At 42.0% G+C, this 26,123-nt stretch overlaps 1 protein-coding gene across 1 annotated transcript in view; it reads left to right on the plus strand.

Annotated features, from left to right (window-relative positions):
- adgrv1 (adhesion G protein-coupled receptor V1) overlaps positions 1-26,123 on the plus strand; it is a gene marked incomplete at its 5' end in the record, with an annotated part of 98,105 nt that overhangs the window by 70,568 nt on the left and 1,414 nt on the right. Inside the window, 4 exons of the mRNA XM_079270996.1 lie at positions 1,142-1,299; positions 8,219-8,340; positions 13,262-13,447; positions 23,081-23,258. Coding sequence (XP_079127122.1) covers positions 1,142-1,299; positions 8,219-8,340; positions 13,262-13,447; positions 23,081-23,258 — 644 coding nt within the window. The remainder of the gene's footprint in view (positions 1-1,141; positions 1,300-8,218; positions 8,341-13,261; positions 13,448-23,080; positions 23,259-26,123) is intronic.

Here is a 26,123-nt window from a genome sequence, read left to right on the forward strand (position 1 = left end):
CCAATAATAGGCATTACTCACTTTATTTATTCTAAATTCTAAAGTAAATGAAATGAGCCACTGCGTAATGTTTTCTTCATTCACTCGAGGAATCCCTGGGATTTCACTTTCTTGTGAGACTTTGCTTACAGTAGGATCTCATCCTCTTACAAGGCCACAGCCGTACAAATGTCCATATTCCAGTGTGTTTAAATTCGCATAACCTGGCTGTCTTGCTGGCAAATAGTGATGCAATGCTTTATTTGGCATACCTCGTGTTATGCTATGGCTAGCATAGCTCCAATTATTATCTGCGATTACTCAGGCCTGCCGGGAGGTCCTATCTGTATTTCACTCTCCCACCAAATCAGGGGCCGAACTTGTTTTGTGAAAAGGACAAAGTCACATGAGTGTTTTGATAGTTGTTTGGCAGTTAACAGTGTATATGAGGATGTTGATTTTCCCAGAAAGAAAAAAACATGTCTGATTGGACAGAAGCTGGGAAAGGAGTCCTGAGATTTCCCAGGAAAAAAAATTAGGCTGACACACACCAATAGACAAATTGTAGCAATTAAAAGATAACTTGATTTTAAAAAGAAAAAGCAAAAAATAAAAGCTTCCTTTTGACCTTTTGCCTCTTAGGCAGGATCAGCACATGAACTCACATAGCCACTCCATATTGTTCTCCCTTTCTAAGCACGAGACACGTGTATCGTGTTGTTTGTTTTAACTGTTCTTTCAGTCTTTAAATAGAAAAAACACTTCCAAGGGTCTTTGACTTAAGATATTATCCCCCTGTAGCTGCAGATTGACCTAGTTGCTCAGAAGATTTAAGAACGTACGTATTTTGCTGTTGAAGGCAAAAGCTGCTGTTGAGCAAGAATGCTGTGAGTCTTAGGCCGGCTCAGAGGTCTCACCGGCCAGAACCTGTTTGTGTTTCTTCAGGTTTCACAGTCTTAACTTGAGTAAATAAAGAGCAATATTGGCATGTGATGTGTTTCCGTATTTTAGAGTTTACCTTTGTGTTGGATGCACACTTTACTCCCCACCCCTTTCTCTCTTTCAATTTCCTCTTTTATTCACATACATTCTGCTTAATTTCCACATACACTGAAAAAAAAGAAAAGACAATCACTTACGGATTTGTCCGTCCCCTCTCTAGGTGCTTCATCCCAAACATCTATGCAGCTCTGTGTACAGCGGTGCTGGTGCCTCTCATCTGTCTGGTTGCAGTAATGGTGGTGTTCATCCACGCCTACCAGGTCACTCAGCAGTGGAAGGCCTACGACGACATTTACAGAGGACGAACCAACAGCACAGGTACCGAATACAGCAATGTGTGTTCACAAACATAAATTAACCCAGTTATGCATCAGCATAGATATGAGATCATAAATCTCTATGCACATAAAAACATAACAACTCGTGTTAAGACACACAATCTCTCAATCTGCACCACAAAAACATGTAACCTGCTGCTGCCAGGATGCCCTCTGGAACTAGATTGTATCCACCCCTATTATTGGCTGAAGCTTTCAGCCCCTATTTTGCTCAGCTTACAAGCTCTGTCTCTGTCTGCTGTGTGTGTACCCAAGGGATTAATGGTACAGGAACAAAACAATACCTACTTCCCTAAATGAAATAATGCTGACAGACACACTTTTGTTTCGCCATTGCACTTAAATAGACGTGTATTTTAATTCACTTTAAATGGACTGAATGCAGTGCAAAAATATGTGTGGATACAACCCCAAACTTGTACTTTATGTAAGATTCTTGTTAGCGAAGGAATACCCGTCATAGAGTTATGGTCTGTATGAATCAGGAGTATTTTTTAGTGCAATCGGTCACTTCGACCACACATGAAGATCCTAGCCAAACCACTTTAATGCCTCAGTGTCATGGCCCTAATCAGTGGCCTTCAGTGAGAATCAGCTGGCTTGAGCTTGTTTTGCTCAGTCAAGGCCCTCCAATGACAAAGCAAAGCCTGAATTAGTGCCAGTCCTTTGGCTGGCAAGGGGTTTTCCCTACACACTGTGTGTGGCCTCTGAAGGAGTGTGGGAAACCAAAACAGGTAGGTGTGCATTATTAATGAGAGAACACATTCTCATTTAAAAACCAGGCTGAGGCTAAAGGTCAGCCTGTAGGATTTTTGCCGGACAGGAGCATTTTACTATGATAGACAGTGCACACAACAAAGATCAAAAGTAGACAGCATAGGTTTGGGGTGAGTTTAGGGATAAGGAGACTTGGAATATAGTATTGTACTGTGTGTTGAATGAGAAAAACAGGAAGCAGTCAACGTAGCAAACAAGGCAGCTTCTAAAACTCCTTATTTACACAGAGAGAGAGAGAACGAGAGAACAAATGCCAGGAAAGTTAGGCTCAGCTAATTATATTCAAAGCAGCAGTCTAACGTCCCGACTGTGTGTGTGTGACACAAGCACAGAGGACAGAACAACCCTTGAGGTGTGAATATGCGCGTTTCATTTTGTGTAGAACGGCTGCAATATTGGACAGCAACATTGTTGATCAAAGTCCATGCATGGCTCAGTGCTGGTTGCACCTTTAGTTTTATTTGGACGCACGATGACACAATATGTATATCAGCATGCAACAACAGAAACAGTGTGCACTGCATTTAATCACTGTTTTATTTCTTCTTGTGAGAAGCCCGAATGTAAAACTCACTGGGCGAGATACAGCAGGACTTTTGACATCAGCGATATCAAGCAAGTGTGCCAGTGTCGGAAACTTCATTGTGCCCACTGTAAGGCTTGCCAGCAAAAAAACAACATAAACAAGCTGTCATCGTTGAACACATAAGTGTGTGTGCAAGACATGATGTTTTTTTGATACAGAAGTGAGCAGACTTTCAATTTTCAACAGACCGTAGTTGAATGAATAACTATTATTTTTAACTGGAGTTAAACTCACCGCTGCATATACATTCATACATCAGTATTAAAAATCGAATAATCGAATATATATTCCTGCATAATTATTTCAATAATTGTGATACTTTAAAGACATTTTCTTGCTCATACATCTTTTACTGAAGTAAGATTTTGAATGCAGGGCTTTTACTTGTGATGGAGTATTCTTAATTTGTTGTCTGGTTACTTCAGTAAAGGATCAAAGCACTTCTTCCACTGCTGTTGGGACTTATTTTCCTTCGGAAATTGCTGAATTTACATGGGAATCCTTTGTATGTATTTTTCTGCTATCATGAAAGCGCACTAAAAATACATACCTTTGCAACCTCAGTACTAGTATTGTCATGAATCTTACCAGAATATTCTCTACAATTACGCAACACAAAAACAAAGCTTTTACTGTGCCTAAATGCTCACAATTAGTTGACACAGATAATACTTGTGTGTGGGGTCGTGTGTGTGCATGCTCAACACACAGTTATTACAGCTGCTGACCTCTCTGTGACAGTGATGTCAGCACTGTATCGAGTGTCTACCCGTTTCTGTTGAACTGACGTTCTCCTCTCAGTTTGTCTTCTCACACCAGGAACCAGCTCTAGTCAAATGTAAACTGGGGCCTGTGCTCCTGTGGAGAGAAGTAGCTACTTCATGTCCATGACAAATGGTTTTGAGCACAAATTGCACTGTTGGAGGTTAAACTGTTTACTTCTTAGCTCCGCCTGGCAGAAAGATGCCCATGACATCATTTAGCAGCACTTTCTCATGTGTTTATGCAAAGACTTACGTATGCATTCATGCATGTTCACACACATGCAAGTATATGCACACATGCATTAACAGAAAATGTGTGCCTGCTCTGCTTCTTTCTGCTTCTTCTTAGTGGTATCAAGAAAAGCAGTACGTCAGCATTTGGCTCTGGGAACCAGTTCTTACTGTGGGAGCTCTGCCCTGTCCACAGACTGAAATGTGCTTACATGGTTGGAAAACTCAAACCAAGGAGGGTGCAGATAGACAGATGTGCAAAATAGAAGAACTGACTAAACAGTAGACAGTAGAAAGTTGAGAAGACTGAGGACAAAGACGACGAAAAAGGCTGAAAAGCAACGGATGAACGAGTTTATGAAGCAGAATCATCTCTGAACGGACATACACCAAAATAACACTGAATATCCAGAGTAAGTGTGGAACACAAAGAGACGAGGTGTTAAATAATAATGCTGAAGCATCGGGGAACAATGACCAGAGTATTGGCAAAATGAATAAAGACTTACAGGAAATAAGCCTCAAGGGGGAAGGGAGAGGCATGAGGAGGAAAAATATGAGAAGAAGGAAACCAAGAAAGTAGAAGAGAGGTCAGCCAGAGGAAAGCTGCAGTGAGATAAGGAGCAGAACTTGGAGCAGAGTGGAACTGACAGGGTGGTGGAAGTGGCACCTCAGTGAGGGCTTTTTGTGCAAACTTGGGGCCAGTGCTCTGTGTTTCCATCCTACTTGTCAAGTGAACTGTACAGTCTGTCCTACATAACACTAACCAACAAACCACAGAGTGACTCAGCAGTGTGGTTTTTAAGCGGTACATTTTCTTTTTTATGTGTGTGTCTGGGATACAGATGATTTAGAAGATGATGCCTTGACCGTGTTTCCAATCCTGTTTCACCAGCGTAGTACGTATCGGAGCCGGGTCAGCAGTATTTTTACTTGTCATCCCTCATTTGCGCCACACAATACAGCCATGTTGGGTGTGGTGTTCATGATGTGGGTGTGTTTTGAATATTCTGCTGACTGTGTATAACTAGTGTAGTATAACCTCCGTCTATGAGAAAATGACCTCAGTAAACATTGTAAACATGAGTTTCTGGTCTCAATTGCTAGTTCCAAGTCGTCTTCCTTACAACATGATCACCATATAGAGCATTCTTTAGAGTACTACCTTCTGATTGACTGGCATTGTCAGGTCTATGTGTTGTCGCTAGAAATGTCATCCCTATTCAGTGTTCGGTTGTACTTAGCTCCTCCTTAGCTCCATGTCACTTCTGGTTGCAAAAAAACAAGATGGCAATGGACAAAATGCCAAACTCGAGGCTTCCAAACAATAGTCCGCAAACCAATGGGTGAGGTCGCGAGATTATGTTCTTTTGCAGTCAATGATTACATTTGTGACATTCATCTGGCAAACAAATCTCTTCCCCTAATTTGTAAAGCAACTCTGATGCTAACACAAAACCTGAACACGCAGGCTATAAAGTTAATTCATCAAGTGGAGCCTCTTTTTTAATTGTATGTAAAACGCTCTTCTTTATAAGGACCACATTCATTTCAAAGAAACACAGTTTTAAGTCGTAGTCATGTCCTTGATTATGTTCTCCTGAATGAAACATGATATATGAGCTCTATTATTTACCAGGCCCCTCTCTCTCTGTTGGGATGACTCACTCTTGACAGTTGACTCACTCTGCTCCTGAATGGCAGTGCTCATTTTGCTTGTCCTCTAATCAGCCATTCCAATAATAGGTGAGAGAATGATTTTTCAAGATAAGAGGTACCGGTACATCACGACCTGATGTAGAGGAGGTGCAAGGATACATAAGTGGCCCTAGTTCAGTCTCCACTTCAGTATGAGACTGAGTGTGTTCTCTTGGACTCTCACACTATTCATCAGGAATAGTACAATGGGCAATGGCTAAAAGGAATATAAATGTGTCTGTCCTTACCCGTACAGATCAAATCTGAGGTGCAGTACTCAGCTCTACTTGTGTAGCGTAACGTACTGTAAAACTATATCGGCCCAGGTGGAAAGTGGGTTATAGTTGCTACAGAAGAGCTCAGTCTCCTCTTATCTTTGCAGTCCAACTACAGCAAATGTGATTCAGTGTTTGTCTGCATGCGGTGTGCAGAGTGGTGGATGTTCACTGTAAACAACATGCATGAGAAAGAGTGAGCATTTTAGCACGAGGTCAACTGTTTGTATGCTTTTGTGGCACGAGTGTGTGAGTGTTTTCGGGCAGTATTTACTCAAGTATGTGCTTATTACTGAGTGCAAACTCAGACTTTTAAAGTATGGAGAGGAGCACACCTATCTCCGGAATAGTGGTTGATTATGATGTCGCTTTTTCGGTCGGACTATATGAGTCACAATCGTAGCCTCACTCCCCAAATTACTGAGAGAGGTGAGATGAGACAAGATGACGACTGGCCGCAAGGTTTGTATTATTGCTATTATTATGAAGAATATTACGAGGCTACTAGTATTCATTTTAATATCGTTCTCAAACATAAAAGCTAATTATAAAAAAATAAATAAAACAAAATTGTCCACCAGGCTGTTCCGAGGCCGGCTTTGACTAAATGCCACAGCAGCCATGGTGTTCCTAACTTGAGCACTTGTTCCACCTCTCGACGATTAATACCAGCTACAAATACATACCGTTTATTTTAGTCAATTGATGAGAGTGATTTCTATTTCTCATTTCTACGTCCATGTTCATCTTAAGATATACAGTGTACATAAATGTAGCTTTACATGCTATATATGTCAGTTGTCTGTGTCATCTTCACACGCAAAGGGATTGAGCACATTGGCTCGTAGATCATTAACAGCATTATTGGCAAATGCTCAGAAGATGAAGCGCTGAGTGGGTAAAATGGAAGTGCGGCTCTGAGTGCTTGCTTGTTGGCATACATGAGTGCTTGTGTGTATGAGCGCCGTGAGGTCTTATCCAAACTTGTGTTTTTGCTCTCCAGCAATGTACAGCAAGCACTAGTTTGGGCTTTAATCAGGGTCCACATTACTCTACATGTGGACCACGTGTGCTCATTAAGACTTTTGGAGCAGAAAAGGCTGTGTTCACCAATGCTGAATTGGGGCAGTCAGGAGTGGTTCATTAAAGAGCTCCTAAGGCCCGGCTCCTGGCTCTAACACACCAATCCTGTCTTTTTACTGCCCCGCTTCAGAAACACTGCAACAAATAAGGATTACTCTGTACTGTATATCACCCAGAAACTACCTGCCAACCTTTAAAATGCTTAAAGTAGTGTGTGTGTGTGTGTGTGTGTGTGTGTGTGTGTGTGTGTGTGTGTGTGTGTGTGTGTGTGTGTGTGTGTGTGTGTGTGTGTGTGTGTGTGTGTGTGTGTGTGTGTGTGTGTGTGTGTGTGTGCGTGTGTGCATAGTCTTACAAAGAATACCGTAGCTGTTATTAGATTTTACTCATTTAGAGTACTATAACTAAGATCAAGTTTGCAGACGGCACAACGTTCATGGGCCTCATCAGGGACGGTGATTAGTCTGCATATACGGGAGGTTGAACAGCTGGCCCTCTGGTGTGGTCAGAACAACCCGGAGCTAAACAAGCTCAAACCCGTGGCGATGACAGTGGACTTCAGGAGGAGCCCCCCAACACTGCCCCCCTATTCTGAACCTTCAGGTTTCTGGGATCCACAATCTCCCAAGACCTGATGTGGGCCTCCAACATCGACACATCACAAAAAAAGGCCCAGCAGAGGCTGTACTTCCTGCGCTAGCTCTGGAAGCTCAACCTGCCTCAGGAAGTTCAACCTGCCTCGGGAACTGCTGATTCAGTTCTCCTCCGCTGTCATCCAGTTCGTTGTCTGCACTTCCATCACTGTCTGGTTTGGATCGGCCACCAAATAGGACAGGAACGGACTACAACAGACTATCAGGTCTCCGGAGAAAATCATTGGTGCCAGCCTGCCCTCCATCCAGGACTTGCACTTCTCCAGATTCAGGAAACGGGCCGGAAACATCACTGCAGACCCATCACACCCTGGACACCACCAGTTCAACTCCTCCCCTCTGGTAGGCGCTACAGAGGACTGTACGCCGAAACAACCAGACACCTGAACAGCTTCTTATATATATATATATATATATATATATATATATATATATATATATGCATATTTCACCTACTTCATGTACATAAAGTATCCTGTGACAATCTTTCCATATTTATTCAAGCATCCTTACACTCTGCATCCCCATGTCATTGTCATTGTTTTTGTTTTTTATATTCATATATGTTGTATATATACTTATAATTATATGTGTACATAGTAGTTAAAAGTTTATGCTATACCTTTGTTCTACTTTGTTGTCCTTGTTTTTTGTTTAATTGTCAATTTCTGTGTATGTTCTGTGTACATTGAGAGCAACAGAAAAAACAGTCAAATTCCTTGTGTGTATACGTATACGTGGCCAATAAAGCTGATTCTGATCAAATCATATCAACCAGATTTTTCAGTCGTGATGTATTTTATTTGACCTCCGCTGTTGTTATTTTTCGCTCCAGAGGTGCCGCTGGTCCTCTACCTGTTCCTGCTCATCTCGCTGGTCTGGTTGTGGGCAGGGCTCCATATGGGCTACAGGTACCTGTGGATGCTCATCCTCTACGTCATCTTCAACTGCTTGCTGGTGAGCTCATCGACTTGTTTGTCTTTTTGTTTGTTGACGTGCTTCCGTACCTATCTGACCTGTCCTTGATTATTTGTTCATTAATACAGTTATTTTACTCCTACACTCAATCCACAGCAGCATCTCCCCACTTGCTTTCCTTTCCTCTCGGCTATACACTGTACCAAAAAGATGAATGTACTGATTTGCTGTTAATTTCCATCTTATTAAACACTCTCTTAAACATATTACCTATTACTTCCAAGAAAATGTTGCTGTTTCGAAACTATGCACACTGAGCCAGGAGAAAACGCAGGGATTGGAGGATGTATCAGGACGCAATAATAATATCAGGATTATTTTTAATTAACAGATTTTTTTCTTCTGTGTGGTAGTTTGTCAATCTGTTTGCATTTCTTGGATTTCTTGTTGCACATGGCTGCTCTGGTGTTGAGTGACAACATTTCACGAAACTGTTTCACTGAAAACAAAAAGCCTGAAAGAGCTGACGAACCATCTGAACACTTTTATAGTCGTAAGGTGTCACTTGATGGTTTAATGCTGGTTTGGAAGCTTTAGGAAATGCTAGCATGGCTTCAACATTGTGACCATCACTGGTTTAAATCCAATATAATGTTTGTGTTAACAGTGCAGGAATGTAGTTCTGTTGAAATGCTTTACATCTTAAACAACTCAATGATGTCTTCTTTGCAAAGATACCCAGGAAGCTCTCCCGACCCCACTTTCTTTGGTACAATGTGCTCTTTTCTTTCTTCACTCGGTCTGTAAATGTTGTGGTCTCTTCTGTCATTTTCTGAGAGACACCATCTGCTTGTAAAGTGTGCCATAACAGGTCTGTGGTAACCGGTGGGGATATGTGGCATCCACATGCCAAAGACAACAGCGTTGCACCAAAGTAAACTTCTCCTGTTGGTAAAGTGACTAATGAAGAGAAGCGATGTCAACGCCAACGGTCGATGTCGCACTTAGCACTTGTTTATGAGCTCCAATAGAGTTTGCCTCACTCTGTGACATCATGTGGTCAGTTTATTCCACTGACCAATGGTGTGACGGTGCTCTTTAAAGTCACTGGTCATCGGTTATATCAGCAAGTTTGTGAGTTCTGTGACACACACCTTTTTTTCCTGAGGGATTCAGTGACCATTCATTTCTTACATTCCCAAATTAGATTTGTTTTCGATTGACGTCTGTCTTTTTTCGAGACACAAGCTTCATTTATCTTTCGACTGAGGTAAAAATCCTTCCTTAATCCTGTAGGAACACTTCAGATGAAAGTCCTTTGTTCCCTTGTAGTGACCTTAATGTGTTCTAGTTTTGATTTTAGGCCCCCGAGGCCCCCCAGTTTTCTGCCTCCAATCCTCAGATGTCTGCCTTCACACAAATAGCACCCAGGCATGCATGCACTTACACAAGATCACATATAAAACACCCGTCCCTTCCTGCTGCCTCTACGGCAATCAGCTACATTTCTACTGAGAGAGGAGCAATACAACATAAAAGGACTTCATGCCAGCCTAATAGATTGCCTCTTATTACACCCTGTTCGTCCTTGGTTTCAGATGGGGCGAATTCTGGGGACAAGTTGACCGTCGCAGCCAACTTTTCAAACTCACTCAAAGAATAAAACACCTTTAAAAAACAAAAAAAGAGCTATGGCAATTGATTTTCAATCCTAGCTTTTACATCGCAACCTCGAAGCTCAGACTAAAACGGGAGCCTCTGGGATTTGGTCTGGGTCCGCTGTAGGAATGAGGAAGGATTCATCAGAGTGGAACAGACAGGTGAAGAGCCCCAAAGCCAAAGCGTGTCCAAGGACATTGATGAGCAGTAAACAAACTCGTCTGACCCAGTTTTCACAAAACACTGCTCTGCCAAGATACTCTTTGTCAATGGAGATGCAGTTACCGTGAACCAAGCAAGGTTGCAATTAGATTTGTGTGTGCGCACACATTTTATAGAGCAAGCGTAATTTATTTACCTGAGAAGGGGAAAAGAGTCACAGCAAGAGGGCTGACATGTTGTGTTATAGTGGGACTTCTATTAGGAATGAATGAAAGTTTGATGAAAGCAAACGGGATCCTGATAACAAGACTAAAAATGTATCTTTTCTAATCGTTTTCTGGTGCCATTGCAGGATGTTCTGATTAAAGGACTATTTAATTGCACAATAAGACTTCAAATCTATTAACAAACTTACCCTTACTAGATCTCTTCAAATTAGATTTCATGTTTAAAATCTTTGTACAGGCAGGTGCTGCACAACAACCTAATTCTGACCAGTTATTATTCCACTGGCTGCTTATTTTAACACAATATTGTATCCATTCTAATCTGTAACACTATAATTTTCTATTTTGTTCATTGCCTTGGGGTCGGAAGTCGTTTACACTGTAGGTCTCTGCTGCAAAGTATAGTGGAGCGGCTGTTGTTTCCTTCATGCCGTGAATTTTCCATTCGGAGAATTTTCCATGTTTGCCTTGTTGTTGTTATTGATGTGGTACATTACCCAACAGCTGATGACTGAACACCGTTAAACAGCTGCAGATGTAACAGCTGCGCACAGTTGTGCTTGTGATGCAGAGTACAGATTACGCTTTGCTTATTGAGCGCTGTGTTCGTAGAAAGCAACCTTTAGGGGTATTCGTTTGAACCGATCTGTGCAACTGATCACATTTACAGTCAAATTAGGAACATTAGACTGTTCAAAGTATAGACCACAGTGTTTTATTACTTCCATTCCTCGTTTTCCATTACACCACCCTGTTACTCTGTACATCTGTGCCACATCCGGCTAAATTCGATGACAATGATCGTATCCCTGCAGCACCACCCCTCATTTTCTCCTCCTGTGGCAGCCCCTCTGCTGGTGAACCATACCTCGCTGAGTCGTCACAGTCACAGAGACGTCCACAACAGTGAAGCAGCACCATGCGCCATTAAGATTCAATTCCACCCACGCTTACTCATGCAACCTTTGTACTAGCCTATAAATAGGACACAGGATATGTGTGTTATTATGGCGAAGGAGACACAGACCCACACATGTCGAGCCATATGAAGCCTGCAGAGAATTAGGATGTAGGGGGAATAGATCTGTTGCTTCTATGATTTCCACAAAACACTTTAAGGGAATATTGCATCAATTATGCAGTTTAAAACAAGAAGGACACTGTTTCCAACCACAAAATCATCACTCTCACACAAGTCAGATCAGAGGACTTTGTTGGCTTTTATTTCCCTTGAATTACTTTTTCCAATAACCGCTTTGTGTCTCTTTCATCTATCACAGACGACACACTTCTCTAGCTATTCTTTCCATCTTTCCCTGCTATGTATATACACTTCATCCAACTATATTCTAAATGTCTCTGCTTATGGTCCCTCTTTGATTTCTCTTGATCCAAGCTTTGCTTCCCCCTTCACCCGCCACCTTTCCTTTCCTTCCTGCACTCCTTATGTTCTGTACTTTCCGTCTCTAAAGACGTGGCCTCTTCAGTGATCAGAGAACACTTACATAACAGCCCTATGGTAGTAAAGCCTGTTCCTTTGTTAACCACAGGTCATTAGCTGCAACATACACACCCGTACATGAAAACACACCTGGCTGCTTTTGTTCACTGTTTTATGTTATCACACATAGGAGGTTCATTTCTTGCTTCAACTTGACAGTAAAACAACTCTGCACAACATTAAACCCATCTCCGAACCCTGAAATGTCCCATATCTTAATAGACATACATTTCTCATTTTGAAGCTCATTCACACTTGTCCTCAAAGGTGCATTAATGCACGGACACGTATACATTTCTTTGTGGGTGTATGACACAGAAATGTGTGGGTGTATATCACAGACAGTTGTTTCCACCTTACAAGCTGGATGTTCCTTTTTTCTTTTACAGTGCACCCATAAACACACCGTTTCCAGTTACGGTTCCTGTTCTCCTCCTCGTAATGTTGATTGTAACCATCAGCACTGTTTCTAATCCTTTTTCGATGTCAATATCGGTGGTCACTTTACAAAGTTTACTGTCCGTCTGATCTGCTGTCTCTTGTACTCTGTTAGACATAAAAACAGATGCATGTGGTTTGGTATTATTCAGCTTCATGGTTTGAATACAAACTTGCTTGTTGAAGTCGGATGTTTAAAAAGAAGGCTGTTTTGTCATGTCTCATATGATGTCAAATGCTCTCCAAACCATGTTATGAAATGTATGTTTTACTGTCTTTCATGGTGTTCAGAAACTTCCGTAATACCCTTTTCTTGTCACTGTAAATCAACAGTATTTTCAAATGTGTAAAGGTCTGTATGTGAGGCTGGGTTGTGTGCGTGTGCGCCTGTATGCACACACATTCACACATTTGTGCCCTGCCCTCTTGTACGTTCCGTCTCTGTCTGCCGTCATCGCCCAGTGATGGGTGTTGTGAAATACGGGAGGACCCTGTGGTATTTGACACTCTGGTGTTTTAGGGTAATTCACAGCCCAGTGCTGTTTGACCAAGAGGATTCGGTAATGATGGGGAAGTGGAGGAAGCAGACATACCAGGGTGCCAATGACGTCATGGTCCATGAGGGAGTAATTCTCCATTAATCGTGCTGGAGGAGAGGCTGTTGCTAATGATTGCTTAGTAATAATGCATCCTGACGAAGCACAATTTATTGTTATGTTCTCCAATGTTAACATACTGTATGTACATTCATATCTTAAGCATTTCGTCCTTGGATCCCTGACATTACAAACAACCATGTAATCTGCCAGCATCACAGACTTTGTCCGAATGAAGAGATGAATCCAACACTGTTACAGATTCCTTGTCTGAAACAGGCTTTAGATTGATCTTATATTATACTGAGGAGCTCTGACAGAGGAGCCGAGCCGTGAAAAAGGTTCCTCATGCTGATTATTTTCCTCTTTCTCGACAGGGCTTGTATGTGTTTGCTGTGTACTTCGTCATGCACAACCAGCTGTGCTGGCCGACTAAAGCCAGTTACACAGTGGAGATGAGCGGCCATGACCGTCCTGACTCTATCTACCAGGGAGGGGGACCCACCACTGTGGGGGGCGACATCAGCAAATCAACTCAGAATCTCATCAGCGCCATGGAGGAGGTATACACACACACACACACACACACACACACACACACACAGATCTAAATAGGCCACCAGAGCTAAACACACACTGGACACACTAGATTATATGGATTTACAGCATTTAGCAACACCATGTTCCATACTCTAATGCTTAGCAGTTTTATTTCAGTTACAGTGCACTTTACTTTCTACTACTAACTACGGTATATCGTAGATATGGAAATGTGTTTTCTGACCTTCTGCTTGTTGATTTGCCCATCATTTCCACTGGCTTTGTAAACATTTTGGCTACAAACGTCTGGTATTCAGCAACTATTCCAAAATAGACTTCCTGGTTCAACTTAAACCTGCCATACCGACCACAGTTGTGAACACATGCTGTTTTTCTACGCAATGAGGGATTCAAACTTACATTTTGGGTGCACTCATTTTTGGTTTCACCTCTAAATCATTTAGATTGATCTCCAACCATTTAGATAATGTGAGAGTATGTTTATCTGTGCACTCAATGTTTATAGCCCCATTGGAGAGACGTATCTGTCTTATAGGAATGACAGCAAATCTATGGAACTTAGGCCCAGTTCATGAAAAGACATGAAACTTCATTCGAAAACTAAATCCTGAACTTCCCTCACTGTTTTCCACCTGTCAGTTTTACTCTCTCCTCTCTTTTTCCCATGCCCTCATTCCGTTGGCTCTATTTGCCCATTCCTGGTCCTCCTTCACACATTTCTCACATCAGCTGAGCGTGACTCCACGGAGAATACATACTCACTCTTTCGGCCGGTCTGCTTTAGACTGGTTCACATTATGTGTGTGTAAATGGTCAGCCTTTATAATCCCACATCAACTGCAATCATTCTGTCAGATCTTCACAAAAACAATACTGTATACACACACATGCAGTGTTTTAGTGGTGAGTCTGTGTGCGAAGCAACTTTGTCCCTGGAGAATACCCTATAAGGTGTGAGCTGGTAAGAGGGAGAGAAAGGGAGCAGGTCTATCTTCATTACTCCTGGGAACTCCCCATTCCCTCTCCACACATAGGAATCCAGTAATCTTGTTTTATTCATGAGAGCACACTCCTGCCTCTGAGATTTGGCTACGGCCCAGTGGGAAAAATAAGGCCGCAGATAGAGACCGCGATAAGAGTGTTCGATGAGTGACAATTTGTGGAGTGGATTGGTTAAGAGGAAATTGAAACGAGATAAGAATAGGGATAGGAGCATACGGTTTTAGAGTTGAATAGCTTATTGAAAGGTTTGAGTCATCCGCTCACTGCCTCCATTGAAAGTGGATATGACAGATCTGAGGTGCCTGGTGGCCCTAATTCACCTCACCGGGACGCTGTGTACCGGTTACAGCCCAGCAAGCTTCAGAAGCTTGTACAACACTGGCATTAATCCGTGTACACGGAGAGATGAGGCATATATAATAAATGAACAAAGTGGAACACATGATGGTTTATCTGGTTGCTGTGGAAAAGACAGCAATGCACACATAATGTGATATTCTTTTGTTGTGATAACGATCCCTATTGTTAAGATAGTATTTTTTACCTCATAACAAAGGGGAGGCCGAGCCAGCCATGTGGCCGGCTTTGTGCCGTCGACACACACGCTGCAATAATAACGCTACCCAAACTGGTTTACAATTATAAGGAATTTAATTCCACTGATGTAAGTACATTTACAGTAATACATTGGAGTGTACACTCCTATGACATATTAAAACAATACAACCCCATTTGGAAAAAAACTACCTCTCGTCCCAGGACACAGCCGTCCAGCAGATTCACAAACTAAAGAGGCAGAAAAAACGCTTCTCACCCGCCCACATATTAATTCACGACTCCTCCCTTCCGTCTATCTCAATTTCTATTGGCTACCCACCCTCAGCTCAGCAAACGCCTGTCTTCACATCTGTCTCTCCTGAGCAGCTAACACATTCAATGATTGTCAGTTATTGTTTAATCCCATCTATAATAATCCTTCAAAATGAAAGTTAAACTTCTGCACTTGGCAGAAGTTTCATGCTTCTGCATGTTTGTTTATGCTTATGTTTATCTTAATTATGCATTCTCAAAACCCTTATGATTATGACTAACTATGAATTATTAATTATGAATTATTAAACACTTTTATTATATCTACTAACTACAGTTTTTTACTCAAATTTCTTACAATTCCCCCCTAACTCACAGTTCACTGTGAGTTAGCTACTCAAATGTAGTTAGTTTTTCAAATGTCCCTGGAGACCTCCCCCCTACTCAATCCAGGGAGAGGCTTCCTATCTATCTAAACAGAGGCAAACAATTCATGCACACAGATATCATTTCAAGTATTTCTGTTCAGTTCGTTTCAAGATAGAGTGCGTTGAAAGTCACTGCCTTCCATGTCTTGGGGCTGGCAGGATCAGGATACAGCCTGTAGGCTAGAGAACACATACTGAGAAGCCTTGACTGTTCTTTTACACGTGACAAAATTACATTTCTTAATCTTTACACCTTAAAATCCCTTTATAACCCAATTAAACAAAAAAAATTTTAATCTCCAAATACTCATCCAAAACAATCCGTCTATTTTCCAAACTTCCAACATCTCACTGGATGTTTTAGAAGTCCATCTGGGCCTTTATCAGGTCCTTCAGGATCTCCGAGAGGATGGTCAGGAACCGCTCGTGAAGTCCCTCTGGTGGCCTCATCTAGACTGTGGCCATCAGAAGCTCCAATTCGTCCTCATCCTCGTCACATAACTGGTTGCCTGGACTGGTGTCTGGCTCATCGGTGAAACAATAAACCCCTGTAGAGGTCCACGGATGCACGGGAACCCCCATCCACAGACAACTAGGCGGTCTATGATGACAGCACACAGAATAATTACGATTGCCAAAAATGTATGTTTTCACTGGCTAAGCATACTTCCCAACCAGTCGGTGAACGGATCAGTGACACCAGAGTTGTCTGCTAGCTCTTGGCTGAGTGCTGTCAGTCCCTCCAGCTCCCTGGTCACCGATCCATCAGGAGCTGTGTTATTTGGAATGAAAGTACAGCACGCAGACCCAAACATCTGGCACACGCCACTTTTCTCTGCTAAATCATATCTAATGCCATTCTGTTCTGCAAGGTCATTAAACTAGTCTTCGCCAGCTGTGCATGCAGTCCTGATATGGCGTCACTGGTGAAGTTTACTAAACGCTGTTGGTTATAGTAAATGTAGTTGATCCAATCGACATTTTTATTAATCATCACCCTCTGAGAGAAAACAGATTCTAAATCTGCTGCTATTTGATTTCTGGCTTGAAAGTCATTAGACACCCCCCTTGGCAGTCTTATGACATCTTATGTACACTTGGTCATCAAAGGCTCCCTTCGGGCCACCGGCATCTCTTTTGGATCTTCTGTTAGCATGTGGGCGTGGAGAGATGAGTTCTCCATAAGGTGTATCAGTGACAGGCAGGATATGGAATGACAATATAAGTTGCATCAACGCACATCTACTGGTCCAATCTTTAGGCAGGATTGGATGTATGGTTCTTCCTCCACACCCTTACCATAAATCAGCTCTAGGTGCTGTCTGTCTTAACACACTGTTATATAGATAGTCGCTAGCATTGTGACTGTGGCTACAATTTGCAATAATACTACCTACATTGGGCCCCATAGCTGTATCTGAGACTATACAATCAAATGGACCCTCTGTAACCTTGAACAGAGGTGGGGTATTATATTATACAGGTGGGTAATCTCAGTGTAGCCTCTGACAAGTGTGTTGGAGGGGCAAAGTGTCATCAGTAAACAGAGTTAAAATACAACTAATTCAGGACTTAGGAGTCTGAATCTTGAAGGAACTGGTGTTGCTAGGGGTCTAGATCCTAAACACACAATACAATCTGTACTACTGGCTTGAAGCCGTATATTGTACCCACCATAAATTCCCATCTGCCATTCCAGTTTCCACCCCTTACCTCATTCTCTGCGTCAGTCGTATGTCGAACCTGGTCTTTTTACAGGCTTAACAATAATCCTAATGAGCCCTTGTGGGGCAGGACTATCAGTAGCCTTTCCCTGTACTACGTAAAGTCCTCCGTCAGTCAATTTTGGGTCTGTTAAGGTAAGTCTTAAAGGATTACATCTACCCACCCCTTTTCTACACATGTGATAAGAAGCTGGGGCATTTAACATCTTTAGTCGGTCTTTAAGACCTGGGTTGGGGTCTTTTCCTAAACCCTCGCCACCTGTGTTCATCGTTGCCCATCCCCAATCTTCACAATCACAGTTATGATACGATAACAGCTTACCATACTTATTTGTGGCGGGCCCACACTCGTCAGTTATGATGCACAAGGTTTTGGACATCCACCCGTAGATGTGTTCATACCTGGGACCGGAAACGACTTCACAGAAGTCGAACTGGACCGTTGATGTTGTACCTTCTTTGAACGTAAGAGTGAGAGTTACATTTTCATAGGTGAGTGTCGTCGGAGAAGCCTCTCTACGTGGTCTGAGATCGGTTTGATTAGTTACTGAAGCTAAATTTCGAATCCTGATGTAGTCATGCATGTGTTCTGGTTCCTGTCTGTGGTTAATTTCACATACTAAGAGGGAAACTACTGAAATCAGGACGAAAGTAATTACAGACTTCCATAACCTACTGAAGCTAGAGTCTCCCAATGGAAGGCCTCGCTTAAACTGTGGGGGAAACGTCATCTTCAGTACTGTCTAACCCCTCTTTTGAGGTGTCTTTGGCTTCAAATTTTCCTGTCTGATGTTCACTCCTGTCTCTGTGAGTGTCACACTCGTTACCTTCGCTGCTGCACAGTGAGTGAGGTGGTGTCAAGTAGCTCCAGTTTTACCTTTCACCTTTACTGCATGTGAGGTTGCCAATACTACCTCCCATGGACCGGTCCACCTTGGTTCACTCCACTTGCGTCTGTGGACTCTTATCCACACCAGACTGCCTGGTGACACATCAGCCTGCTTCCTTTCGTCAGCTGCTGCTTCTGCGTTTGTCACCTGAGAAAACAACACTCGGCTCATGTTAGTTAGAGCTCCCGTATATTTCTCAATTTCTAGAGTTAGCAAGTCTAGTTGTGGTTTATCATGACGTTATTAAATCTCAAAATTTGTGAGTAGCACCTTTACTGAAAACGATTCTAAATGTGGATCTACAAAAAATGTTTGACACCTTACCATAAATGTTTGACACCTTACCATATCCCCCCTTCACCTCGATATCTCTGCTGTAAGGGATCACATGGCAACCATCTATGTATCTTGCCTATACAGTGAACCCCCCCCATGGTCCTGGTGACAGCATGGGCATCTGTTGATGTCTCACGGGAGGAGGTCCAGCTGGACCTGGTCGTAGGTGCTGCTGATGTTGTGGTGGGAACGGAGCATGTTGTGGTGCTGCACTGATCTGTCTTCCTCTCCTTTTATGTGGGCAATCTCTTACCCAATGACCCTCTCTCCCACATACGTAGCACTTCCCTCTACCTACAGGTCTTTCATAACCTCCTCTGTAGTTACCTCTCCCTCTGTTAGATGCTCGTGCACGTCCTCTGCCTCTATAATGTGGTGGAGGTTGGTAGTACACCACTGTGTGGGCTGGTACTGCTGGATTTGGTTGGTATGAGGTCGGGGGTGCAGCTGGATATTGGGGCTGTTGTGAGGCCTGAGCCTTGGCTACGGCCATCTGTTTCTTGGCCAGATGTTTTCTACTTATTTCTCTGTCAGCCGCCGCTATTTGAAGTTTCAGCAGCCGCCGCTGCATGCTCTTTATATCCTCGTCTTCTTTACTTTCTGCTCGTCTTTCCTCTATCTGCTGTTGCAAATCTTTTCTGATGCATTCTACTTCTCTTACTTCACATTTTAGTCTTCTTACCAGTGCTCCTACTTCCTTACTCTGCTTCTTTAATGTAAACATTATGCAGCCTAGGAGTATTCAAATGTGTGTATTAAATGTGCATGCTTGTCATCACATGAATCAAAGTCAACTCACCCTCTGTGCTGTATGGCGTGTGGCCGCTGACTCCAAAACTGGGATCCGCTGCTCCACTTCCCAGATCTGGACCCACTCAACCACGCACCTTGACTAAAACAAACACAGAACTGCCAAAAGTTCAGCAGTAAATGTTAGCATACGTCTGTAGTGTAAGAGAGGTCAACGATCTCTCAAATATGTTGCGCCGTCCGTGTCAAAATTGATTCTTAGGAACTATGTAAAATAGTAAGTGTACCAAAATTTGTCAATACTGGATATGTGAAGGAATCTCGAATCCAAAATTGAAGCTGGAATTCCGAAATCAAACTCAACATCTAAATCAGAATCACAATCACAATCCAGTTCCAAATCAGAATTCGAAAGGTTTAAAATTGGAAGTAAAATGAAATTAAAAAACAATGAATAATTAATCAATTAAATATTAAATTCAACTTTAAAAATCAATAACTGTGTTCAAGATATTCAATCAGAAATACCAAGGCAAGTCAAACTGTTGAACTGCACTTACACTCTGGTCTGCACAAGAATGAATCACAATTAAGTTCAAGAATTGAAGAACAACTGAAACCATTAATCTTTGTTAAAATGCTGAATTAAAACCAAAGTCAACAACTAAAGTTATAATGCTTAATTAAAACTAAAGTCAGGATGTAAGCACAAAGGTCATAGACAATGAATTTCTAAGACTGTTTTGTGTAATTTATCTAGGAAGCCACTGGGTGGCATAAAACTATGCTGTGATTGTCTCTCTAAGTCACCAGATGTCAGCCTCTTTTAGTACTAATGTAATGACAGATTCAAAACACTAGGTTTAATATTATTATTATCATTAACTAGCAGTTACTCCTCCTGGCCACTAGTTGGTGGAGTTGCTTTCTGGCGTTTTCTTCTTCTACGGTTTATCTACCTTCCTGTTTACATTCAGCCTTTGCCAGCAAATATACTACGTAAATGCTAACGGAATATGCTAACGGAATGCTAACAGCAAAAACGGAGCTTCTAATGGAGCATACGCACACACAAGTTTCACCAAAATCCCACACTTTATTTTCACTCATACGCCTTCTGTCTCCTCTCACACTCCAGCAGTTATTTTCTTTACAAGCACTTTTATTTTTCATACACAGTACAATAAACCCGGAGCTACGTCGTAGCCAACGTTAGCTCCTCTTATAGCTACCACAGGTCATGCAACGGTATTCATCATGTTAAACGTATTTCCACGCTGCTAAAACACAGACTAGTCACACGTATTATTGGACTTATTTATTCATCAGTTTAAACGTATTTCCACGCTGCTAAAACACAGACTAGTCACACGTATTATCGGACTTATCGTCCGGTTTTTTTCCCTTAAACCTCCGGTTAACAGGCTTTTAGCTTCTCCAGACCCGAGGTCATTGTTACGTTTGATCACGAGTTATACACTTCCAGCGTCACCCACTCGCCCAGTCCGCCTAGCACCGCCAAAAGCCTTTATTCTACGTATTCTGAATCATCCACACGACCCTCTAATTATACATTCACAGCCAAAACAAGCGAGTGTGTCTTTCCTGAAGCCACAGCCTCAGAAGCTAACTCCCGCTAGCCTAGCTACGCTACACAGCGTACGCTTTCAAGACCCGAAAATTCATGCACGAGACCCGCAAAGGGTTGCAAGCCAAAGCCGGAATGCCACGAAATCTCAGTCCGCCAAGTTACATACCTGCTTTTGAACAGTTGTCAGCACAAACCCAGCCATGCACCCCAGAGCCGGAGGATCTCAGAGCAGTGCTAAGCTAGTCCGCTCTAGCTAATCAACTGCTTGGTACCAATGTGATGATTTAATTACACAGCGCTGTCCGTCTTTAATTAATTCTTAGGATCCTTATACTCTTGACTAATCCCTTAAGTTCATCATACTTCAGACAGCAAATCGTACTTACCTCAGTGGAACATGGCCTCCCTCGTGGAACGTACCCACCGGCAACGGAGCGTTAGCCGTTAGCAGCGCTTAGCCAAGCAGAAATACCTCTAAGATCCTAGAAGCTAACTCACAGATTTCATGAAACGGCTCTGCCTACCGATATTGTGGGCCCAGGATTGTCTGCTTGACTAACGCCGCCGTCAGCACACACAGCGAGGCCGGCAAGAAAGTCTCCATCTGGGGTGCCAAATTTGTTAAGATAGTATTTTTTACCTCATAACAAAGGGGAGGCCGAGCCAGCCATGTGGCCGGCTTTGTGCCGTCGACACACACGCTGCAATAATAACGCTACCCAAACTGGTTTACAATTATAAGGAATTTAATTCCACTGATGTAAGTACATTTACAGTAATACATTGGAGTGTACACTCCTATGACATATTAAAACAATACAACCCCATTTGGAAAAAAACTACCTCTCGTCCCAGGACACAGCCGTCCAGCAGATTCACAAACTAAAGAGGCAGAAAAAACGCTTCTCACCCGCCCACATATTAATTCACGACTCCTCCCTTCCGTCTATCTCAATTTCTATTGGCTACCCACCCTCAGCTCAGCAAACGCCTGTCTTCACATCTGTCTCTCCTGAGCAGCTAACACATTCAATGATTGTCAGTTATTGTTTAATCCCATCTATAATAATCCTTCAAAATGAAAGTTAAACTTCTGCACTTGGCAGAAGTTTCATGCTTCTGCATGTTTGTTTATGCTTATGTTTATCTTAATTATGCATTCTCAAAACCCTTATGATTATGACTAACTATGAATTATTAATTATGAATTATTAAACACTTTTATTATATCTACTAACTACAGTTTTTTACTCAAATTTCTTACACTATCGACAGTTTCCTCTTTTTATTTCACTCTCTGTCATCTTTTTTTCTGTCCCATCCATCTGTTGCTCCATGGATGCATGAATATAGTCGTTATCCCCCACACAAAATACTACTTTTGGACTCTAAATAAAATGCTTTCATCTGTCTCACTGTGCCGGCAGCATAATTTAGGCTGATTCAGTATGAAACCCTAAACCCAATGACCTTGCTCTCACCCCATGAACCCACTGTGACCCTGTCCGCTGGCTTTAACCCTTCGGGGTGTTGGGGCAACATGCACTCTGCCTGACCCTAACTCATCACAGACATGGTTACATGGCTGACAGACATAGCCATTCTCTGAATTAAGTCTGTGTGTGTGTGTGTGTGTGTGTGTATTGATGATGAGAATGGTCGACCTGATTTTGCCCTGCGTTCATGTGAAGTTAATGGGGCGTTTGACTAATCTTTATCAACAACACTTGAATACAGTATTGTTTGTACTGTGATATATATATATATAAATACATAAATTTACTCCACATAAAATGTTAATTACTGGTTGCAAATCACTTGTAAAATTATTTTAAAAGGTGCTATATTAATTAATTGACGATTCATATTACTTTGCTGCTGTCAAGGAAAATGTTTAAGTTTTAATCAAATATCTTTCTTTTTTATCACAATCATGTGTTTTGAAGTTTTATTAAGTGGGGTTTAAAATAAATGTATTATGCCAAACATTGCACAGTGTGTGATTAAACATAAAAACATAAAAATCAAGGTTCAATCAAAGTTCTCGGCCAATAGCAACAATATGTGCTCATAGCGGATTTATACGTGTATCTGTGTGTTTCAGGTGTCAGCAGACTGGGAACGAGCGTCGCTGCGGCCCAGCAGTCAGCCCAGCAGTGTGTTTAAACCCAGTCCTGTGATGGGGGCGTACACCACCGAGGGAGGCTTCATCAACAGCAATCTAGTCATCGCAGACGAGGAGTCGCAGGAGTTTGACGACCTTATATTCGCCTTAAAAACTGGTGAGGACCCCACCAAAACACAGATGTTCGACAAGTCGTCCTTCCTCAAACAGGCTCTTTCTTGTTAACTAGTTTTTCAGCATCTTTATCATAACACTATGACCAGATGTTATTTCACCTAAAAATTACAAAGAAGCATACAAACTCATATTATAGAGAGATATTATATCTCATTTATATTGCACATTGATTTTAGTTTATTAATTAGTTTCTCCTACATTCCATCAATCGGTCCTGTTGAGGTTTATTGGGGACTGGCCACGCTAGGCAACAGCACGAACAAAGATCTTTCCAGCAGATTACACAGCAGTAAAAACACAAGGCAGGAATTCAATATGATATTGAATTTTCTCTTTGGTATCAATAGTGCTATCACAAAATTGTTAGAGTTTACAGGTTCCGACTTCATTTTTGTTCACTTTCCTCACAACTTCTCCTTCAGTGTTTTCTTTTTATTTAAGACCATTTAACAAGAATAATTAGTGACGCATTGAGTCAATCAACGTTGCTTTCGTTAAACTCTGACTGAATGCATAGAAACATCCTGTGAACACTTCTGTCCAGTACTTTCTCCAGGAAATATAAACATAAAGCCACTGTGTACTGTGAAGAATGGTCACCACAATCCAATACAGTGTGTTGGCCACAATACTATTTTAAACATTTAATGAAAAACACAACATCCTCCAAAGATAAAAAATACTTTGTAATCAGGCGTGCCACATGTGGCTTTAGGCAAATACAAAGATGTGTTATAAGTTTATAAAAGTTAGACTGAATTATAACAGAGCGAGAGAGAGAGATGATGAAACATTTGCCTTTGGTGGTCCAATGCTATTATGTGTGTCTGGGTATTTCATTATTCCAACGTGTGCATACATGCAGTATCTATGATATCTACTGTATTACGTTCAGCCCTACTTAGTCATTCATCTGCTTACCCTAAATCTCTCTGTTGCCATGGAAACAATTCTTCCTCTGTTGCCATTAATGTTTAATGAGCTGAGGGCCCAAACCAAACTTACTCACTGATGTATCAGCAGCAGACACACACAGAACGTCCTCCCCTCACTCTTTGAAATCACAGCGTAAATGCTTCACAGTGTCTGAATAAGAATCAGGCCCAGCTGGACAACAGCCAGCAACAGCCTCCGTCCACCGGGACACTCTTCTGCTGTTAACATGGGACATTACCAGAAAGAGACGGACCGCTTTAAAATGAGCACGAGAAAGACGTGAACTTATTTCGAGAATCTGCTGTAGCCTCAAATTTAGAATTGACATCTTATTTATTGAGCTGTTTGGCGCTGTCCCAACAATAGTCAACGCATCTCAAAATGTGAGCCTTATTTGCCAACATGTAACGTGTAAATATTATGCCTTTAACGGTTCAAAACACACGTGACAGTGATGCTGGTGAAGATGTAATTTGCTGACATGAAATTGGTTTTAGAGTCACATCGCAAAATGAAGAAACTGTGAACCATTTGAGGCATGCAGTAGTTGTATTATAATGTGATGAGTGATCTTACATGCATGTATTATTCTGTGGGATTTTGGGGAAATAGACTGTAGTCATAGCTGTTTGCTAGCAGTGTCCCATACATTCAATTGATGCCATCAAACTTTGGCTATAAAGCATACTGTAAAAAATCAATATATCAATAATGGAAATCGTGGTGTGGTGCTCATCCATGGGATTGAATGCTATTTATTGGCTTACATGTCATTGTCAGTCCCTGATACTCTCTCCTGTATGCAGCAGCACTTGATACCTGCTAGCATGCATCCTAGAAAAACAAAACTTGTAACCATGTGTGAGTGTGAGGTGTGAGTTCAAGAGATTTACGGGTGTTAATGAATGTGGATTAGGCGGACAGGATAGTGTTACACTCAGTAAAAAGCTAACCTCTCACCCTTTTATTTTAATGTGGCGACAGCCTGAGTCAGAGCCAGAGGTGTGTTTTTGTCTGTGTGTGTGTGTGTGTGTGTTTGTGTGTGTGTGTGTGTGTATGTGTGTTGCTCCTCGTGGAGTAAACTACCAGTTGTTGCAGCAAGACATTTGTCTCTGATCTGCTCTTCTACCGACCTCTCCCTGCCGGTGTGGTGTTCAACCTTAAATAGCCTCGGGGCTCCAGCAAACAAGCCAGGGTATTTATCGGTCCCATCATCAGCAAACTCAGCAGTATTAAAGTTATTGTTTGTATTATTCAGTGTAGCAAAGAGGCAGGTTTGCAAGATTTCGTTAAGTGAATTCGGATGACTCCTCGCAGGTCTCTGGCGTGGCCGTAAGAAAATATATGATCTTTTCTGTGTGGAAAATAGAATGTTGACTCAAAAGTTTCATAAAAACAATCGTCTGATAATCTTGAGATATAATATTCTGTGTTTTGCAGTTAAAACTTCATTTTTCAACTTGTTGTTCTACCAGTACCAGTCACAAGGACATTCTTTTATTTCCCAATTGCCCTGCTGATCTCTGACCTCTTTGCCAGTACGTGTCACACTGAGGGTATAGCCTGGTTTAAACTCAATCAGTCAGTCAGCAGTACATAATAGGGCATCACCTGACGGGGGTCAGTCAGTAAGTAACGCTGTAATGACTGTCTACACACACACACACACACACACACAAACACAAGCACACTTGTACTTTCAGCACATGTACTCTAGTACGACTAAGAGCTGATCATTAAGACGTTGGTTTTACTGTGAAAAGGCAGCTTTTTCTTATCACTCAGTGTAAGAAGGAGCCGTGAGTGCAGGAAGCAGCATAGGTCTGGATGCTCCTCTGGGTCTGTCCTAGGAGTCATACGTCACCTCATTCTGTAAGTCAGCGTTCAACCAAGGAAAGGGAAGCTGAGA

The sequence above is a fragment of the Melanostigma gelatinosum genome (genome assembly GCF_949748355.1).
Source record: "Melanostigma gelatinosum genome assembly, chromosome: 6".
Classification (NCBI taxonomy): domain Eukaryota; kingdom Metazoa; phylum Chordata; class Actinopteri; order Perciformes; family Zoarcidae; genus Melanostigma; species Melanostigma gelatinosum.